Source organism: Pavona decussata, unplaced genomic scaffold, assembly GCF_977016875.1.
Source record: "Pavona decussata unplaced genomic scaffold, jaPavDecu1.1 SCAFFOLD_27, whole genome shotgun sequence".
In the NCBI taxonomy this organism is placed as follows: Eukaryota; Metazoa; Cnidaria; class Anthozoa; order Scleractinia; family Agariciidae; genus Pavona; species Pavona decussata.
Genome location: NW_028145450.1, coordinates 1330771 through 1337630, shown reverse-complemented (window position 1 = coordinate 1337630; position 6860 = coordinate 1330771). Strand labels below are relative to the sequence as shown.

At 40.3% G+C, this 6860-nt stretch overlaps 1 protein-coding gene across 2 annotated transcripts in view; it reads right to left on the bottom strand.

The window, feature by feature from the left end:
• Nucleotides 1-2254: 2254 nt before the first annotated feature.
• LOC146485246 (uncharacterized) overlaps nt 2255-6860 on the bottom strand; it is a 6701-nt gene continuing 2095 nt past the window's right edge. The window contains exons 1-2 of one of the 2 annotated variants that reach the window (XM_085103694.1): nt 5074-6266; nt 2255-4978 (exon numbers count right to left, since the gene is read on the bottom strand). In XM_085103694.1, the coding sequence (XP_084959820.1) occupies nt 4233-4978; nt 5074-5080 (753 nt within the window). In that variant the 5' untranslated portion in view covers nt 5081-6266 and the 3' untranslated portion in view covers nt 2255-4232. Of the gene's footprint in view, nt 4979-5073; nt 6267-6860 lie in introns of those variants that run through there. The other variant, XM_085103696.1, reaches the window with a different exon arrangement.

Below are 6860 nucleotides of genomic sequence, written 5' to 3'. Positions count from 1 at the left end.
TACCGAAATTTACCCAACTCAGGAACAAATAGAATTAATTGGAGCCGGCCGTTCAGATAGTAAGATTTTCCCTGAGAACCCTTTCTTGACAACGGCAGGATCTGACACCCACTCCACCATCCCCCACACCCCTCCCCACCCTGCCTTTCCAGCTAAAGCTTAGAAACTAAGAGCCTAAGGGTGCGTTTCTTTGGGAAAATCCTAATCCGGATTTTTGAATCCTAAATGATCCGAGATCACTCGGATCATGGTGCATCAAAGGAACCGACGCATCCGCCGTTGAGTAAGGATTCGTCGGTTCTTTTGGTGCACCATGCATGATCTGAGTGATCTTGGATCATTGTTCTTAGTAAAGAAACACAAAGTCCGTTTTAGGATTCAAAATTCAGGGTTCCGATTTTCCTAAAAAAAACCGCAGCCTTAGGGTTTCCTTGAGAACCCAGCCTTAGAACTCCAAAGTTAATATGTATCCCAAGCACTGTTTTGTAACAATAGCCATTTTTATTTTAAAATACTCTTCAAAAAGACAGATTCACAAAGCTCTTTTAAATTGAGATGTATCATTGCGGTGCTTGGACACAGTCCGAAGAGCATCATGGTAGCATTAATTGGCCAATCACATCACCGTATTCTTTAACATGGACGGCGGAGCCTATTTTCAACTGGGGGGGGGGGGGGGGGGCTTGTAAACGAGCACTGGGGTCGCGAGGGGTCTAGAGCCATCTTCCCCCAAAAAAGTTTGAAATCTGGAGGCTCGAAAATGGTACTTTAAACATTCTCCATAAGATATTTTATGTCGAAAACTTTCCGACAGTTTTGTATAAGGTTGTAGCTTTGTAAATGCTAGACACAAAATGAAGCAAGTACGATTCAAACACTACTTTCATCTAGTGAAAGTAACGCTCCGGCTGTAAGCGATAGCAAGAACAAAAGTCCGCGGCAACAGGAACCGCTAATTTCTGGCGCGTTCATTAAAAATATTGTAACCGTTTATTTCCAATTTTACTTAGCTCTTTGCAGCCCCTGAAGAAGGTTTGTATTGTCTAACCGAAATATTGGGCAATAAAATTATTTTAGCTGTCCGGTCAGCCATGCATTTAATTGTGCGTTTTATTTAACATTACTGATCCTGATCTACACAAAGATCCGGCTACATTTTGCTGCTGTTTGTACGAGTGATCCCCGCATTATTCGAGGAAATAATATTATTTCAGAGGAACTTGCCAATATTGACGCCTTTTTATTATAAACATGATGATTTATGGGGGTTTCGAAATTTGACAAAATTAAGTTTCATCCCTTGTCTCTATTTTTACCGTACGCTCACCGTAAGCTCATACGCCCACAGTCCTTGGTGCATGCGGCTTGTGTCTTGGAGATTGTCTTTCAACAGACGCGTAAAAAGATCCCATGACGCTTTGTTCGATCACTTTCTCATGTTTAATCACAGGAAGGCCACCCTCTGTTTGTGTGGTGTAATTACTTTTAGGAACTCGAGACTTAATATTCACGCGACACGATCGGTTGAACATTTTTACTGTAGCAGTTTTGAAAAGTCATGTGATAAAATCGCCCAACCTGACGGGTTGGCTTTTACTGGCGATTCGCAGCAATGGCCGTACAAAAATCTGATGTCAAAATATATTCATAAAACATCGCTTCTGAAAAATTAATTAATTGAAAATTTTTGGCACTAGGGAAAGGATTTTCAGAAAAAAAATTGGAGGGATGTAGCTGTGCCAGAAAGCGTCCAGTCGTGTTTTCAATTTTCCATACATTTGTCTGCATAGCGAACCAGCCGTGAACTGCTACTAAAAATAATTCGCGGGAAAAAATACAGAGAAATGTATGGAAAGTTCAAAACACAACTGGACGCTTTCTGGCACTGCTACATCCCTCCAATTTTTTTTTAAAATCCTTTTCCCAATGCCAAAAGTTTCCAATTCATGAATTTTTCAGAAGCGATGTTTTATGAAAATTATTTGACATAGGATTTCCGTACAAACGCTGTTATTTCAACTGTTTGCCTACTCGTCAAAATGGCGTCGAAAACCATGATAAGGCCTATTCAATCGCCGATATCTGACATGCCAGGTATCGGCGATTTTATACGCCGATCGGCGAAAATCGCAATCACCAGGCACACCTGGTGATTTTCGGCGATCGCCAATCAGCATTCAGTAATTTTTCCCTGAATAGTACACTAGGGTGGCGAAAACTCTGTCATCACAGATCGACAAGAAATCTATTACGATCATGGTGTATTGACAACTTGGTTGGAATTGAAAGACCTGATTACCCAGCGTCAAACTCAAGTAGCTTTAGTGGTGTTCAAAGCTCTTAATGATCTGGTTCCTGACTACTTATCCCCTATGTTTACTGAGCGCAGTACGCCAGGCCATGTCTTAAGGGACTCTACAAACATATTAAATGTCCCTTTACCAAGAATCATCTACCTAAAAAAGAGCTTTAGTTATAGAGGTGCAGCTCTCTGGAACAGTCTACCCTGCAGTCTTAGGCAAGTGAAAACTCTAAATCATTTCAAGCAATTGTATCATTTTAGTTAAATGAGTTAGATACACGACATTCAGGTCAAACAGGTGTAGTTGAGTGTAGTTATGAGCAAGACTTTTTAGATACGTATGTATTGTTATTAAACATTGTTATATAGTTGTATTTTTTATTGTACCAAAACCTGATGGATTTTTATCGTCTTAAAATAAAGACTTGAGACTGAGATTTGAGATGTATAAAACTTTAAATGCGATGACACCAGAATGTGTAAGATCATGTTTTGTTTTTCGCGATAATGTGAATTCTTATCGTTTAAGAAATACTGAAAACACACTAACTCTTCCACAACCCCGCACTGATTACTTAAAGAGAAGTTTCTCATACAGTAGGGCTCAGTTGTGGAACAGTTTACCAATAGAATTATGCAAGCGACTTTCTTGAATGATTTTAAGACTAAATTGAGTTGCCATAGTTTTGGTAAGATTTTAAACACGGCATCCAAAGTGACATTTATTGTTATAACCTTTTTTTTACTCTTATAATTGTAGCTAGGTAGATAGATAGTTAATAATGATAATTATATAGCTGATGGAATTACCATGTCTAAATAAGGTTATCGTACCGTATCTAACGTATCGTATCGTATCGTATCTCGCGAATTCATAACCGATTTTGGGTTGAGTGGGAGAGCAGGAGGGGTGAACGGTTGATTTTCCTTTTTATTCTGTCCAAGATTGTAGGTAACTCGCATCTGTTTCGATTATCATCACTAGCTCATTGGTGGATCGATTGTGCGGGCCGTTCTGAATGCGGTCCCGACGTGAACTACGATGCGATATGATACGATACGATACGATACTGGATAGTCCGGAGCGATCAGCCCAACAAGTGACGCCCCATTCGACCGCGCGGAAGACTGGCGAGGGGTTGCTTTCCCCAGTAGCCTTGACACTGAAATCTAGAAGCCGGTAAGTGGACGTTGGTTTTTGGTAATATTCTTACTCTGGTAATTATATAAGACACGATCCTACGAGCATTCATTTAAATTAGATATCGCACTGTAATTGTCAACTTCTAAAAATCACCAGTTTACCCTAGTCAAACTGGAAAATTCCCATGAATGAGTTCATCAAAAATCACCCTAATCATCCGAGGGTAGGAAAGGGGAGGGGGGAGGGGGATATTCCGCGGAATTTTTGCTGGAAGTATTCTGAACCCTGACAGTATTACAGACCAAAATATGTTATTCTCGGTACTTCTTTTAAGACCTGTCCTCCAAAATTCAAACCTATTTTCAGGCCTGGGGGCTGTTTCTAAGAAGTCACGGTAACACACCACGACCAAAATATGTCTTTGGTGATAGATGTTTCTCAACTGAAGTCAATTTTTATTGGCTTTGAATGCTAAATTTTACTGAATCTTTATAACTCTATGAAAACATTGGCCAAGTACCATGCCTGCAATCGGCGAAAACAGTTAAAAATATACTTTTCGGGCCCGGTAAGTTACCAGGACTTTCAAGAAACGGGTCTCCGGCCTCTAGAAATCATACCCGTACATTTCGGTAAAATAGATACCCGTTTGCAGACTTTCAAACCAAAACGGTTAAGCTCCATGCTCTGTTTCGAGCGAAAACGGCCTAAAAACCATACTTTTTGGGGCAACACACACCTACATAGCATATATCGAGGAGTACCCAACCCTCTTTCCCCCCAGGCCTAATCATCGCATCCTTCTGGTTTCACCACTTTCCACCAGTTATATGGATACAAATGTTTCATGATCTCAACGCCATTATTAGGTACTGAGATATTGAAAAATCCAAACTTGACCTTCGGCAGCGGTGGTTCTACCAACCGCGAGGGAAACGTGTGGTACAGTTTGTAATTGATTGGCATTAGCCATGACTCGAAACCAGGCCTCGTCATCACTCCATTCTTATCGTAAAAGACAAAGAGGTCCAGCGTTGGCCACCAACTGTCTTTCTCAGAGATTATAATCAGCGAGCTCTGCCACAGCCTGCTCTCAACAGAAAGTCCAAGGACGGTAAACAAGGCTTTAAATTCTTCAAACGTCATCTGGCTGAACTGGCCGTCGCCGTTGATTGCAAGATCAACATCGTCATCCCATGGGAGGGGACCCTCTATACCACGCAGGGGTCCCCATATGGAACCGTACATTAACCAGCAATCGATACCCATGTTTTCTAAGATGGCGTACACTTTGTAAGTCAGTTGGACGAGTTGACGTATTTCTTCTCCGGAATTCTTGCATTTTGGCGATGGGCCCCACGGCTTATTGCCAGTGTAACGCCCTGGAGTCATGACGTTTATTTGAACGAACACCACAATGGTAACAAACAATACTCCAAATCTTACTGCAGTGCGGTGACGTTGAATCCAAGAAAGTACTCTTCGCTTCATTGTAATAAAGCTCAATGATGATGGCTTCACTGTCAGGCAAACTAAGAGAGAACAAACAATAACAATTCTAATTTTGCAAATCTAGAGCCAACGTTTGACAAGGTTAGTATATTATGGCCCAGTTCAGATTTGATACCTTTCATATGCTGAACCAAATGCTATTGCATGAGATTCCACAGTGATACGGTCAGATTCGGCGTTAGAGTCAATTTGGCTCCACAGATTTGAATGCAGTACGACCAAATCTCAGTGGCATTATCTTGCTGTAAGAACCTGTGAAATTCACAGTGAACGTAAAACAAAGGAAACAAAAACGTCAAAGCAACACAGGGAAGAAAATAATAACCTAATTACAATGTCCGGGTCTCATGAGGCCATCTTTAGTAATCAGTATGCAAGGCGAACTGTGATGGACATTAATAGCATAAAGACGGTTACCAGAACGGAGCGACGAAGCAAGATGTGCGAACTCTATGTACAGAGACGTAAAGTATAAACGAGAGTCCGAAGAACTGCATCTTATTATATTTTTAGCCATGTCTATAAGATGTAGATAATTTCCTTATTTTCTCTTTGTTATTATTAGAATCTGTAAATATCCCGTAATTCAGCTTATGGCTGCAATGGTGTTTATAATAAAGTATCTATCTATCTCGAGATTACAAGGATGCGGGATTTAACAGAGCAGTGTTTCGTTGTTTATTACAAGAACATCATTAGGCAACGATGACATCTAACTGTTGACCATAACATCTTACTACGTAAGCTGCGTTGTAATGCTGTCAATGGCAACGCTCTTCAGCTGCTTAAATCATATTTTGACTGGCAGAACACAGAGATGTTATGTAAATGGAGTCTTATCCACAGAACAATTTGTATCATGTGGCATTCCCCAGGGCTCTATACTTGGACCACTGTTGTTCATAATTTATATAAACGATTTTCCCAAATGTTGAAAAACGTATTTTTAAAGTTCGAATTCATACCAGCCTACTCTGTCTCTGGCAAGAGGGACTAATCGACAGTTTCATTGCACTGGGGTGATAATTTCTAACAAACTTCAAAATCATTTCTTTGTTTCTGCTGACAGACAAACATTTTTGGGTTTTGAAATGCAGCAAATTTGCGTGATACTTTCCCCTTAAGTGGCATTTGGTCCGAATTTTCTCAGAAGTAAGTCATGTTTTCCAAGCTGCAAGGCGAGTGCCTAGTGCACAATTAAGGTCTGTTTTTAAAACGGACAAGGGTGACACTTTGAGCCGGAAACGCAAGGGAAATCTTTGTGATTCACTTTTAACAGCAGGCTATTTTCAATGTATGGTAATCGCCTTACCTTACTTTTGTCCTTGGACATTATCTGTTCCTCGAAGCTCACAGTTTTCCTCGAGCCTCGCTCTCGGAAAACTGTTCGCTTCTCGGAACAGATAATTTCCGCGGACAAATATCTGAGCATATTTTCGTGCCAAATGGAGGCTATTGTTTATATATTCCTCGTTCTAAAAGTATGACTGTACAACCAATATGCTTTCTATATGAGCTGCCAAACGAAACGCACGTACAAATAGTAAAAAAAAAACTTGAAGTGCGTGCTAGCAGAAACAAATTAGAGTCAGTATACACGGTATATTCCTCGTTCTAAAAGTATGAAACTACAACCACGCTTTCTATAGAACTGGTGGCTTCTATGAAGCAAGCGAAATGTAAGGCCGAAGCAGAGACAAACAATTTTTCTGATTGTTTTAATTTTGTTCAGAAAAAACGACGTCCAAATACATATACTCGCTTTTTAAAAATGATCGTGTATTTTGGCACGTTCCACATGTGCGATGTTCGCGATTGTGCATCATCAGCAAAATCTGTTGTAATTGTATTTGATGATCGTAGTGATGTATCGGAGAAAACTATGAAGGTAACTGTACCTAC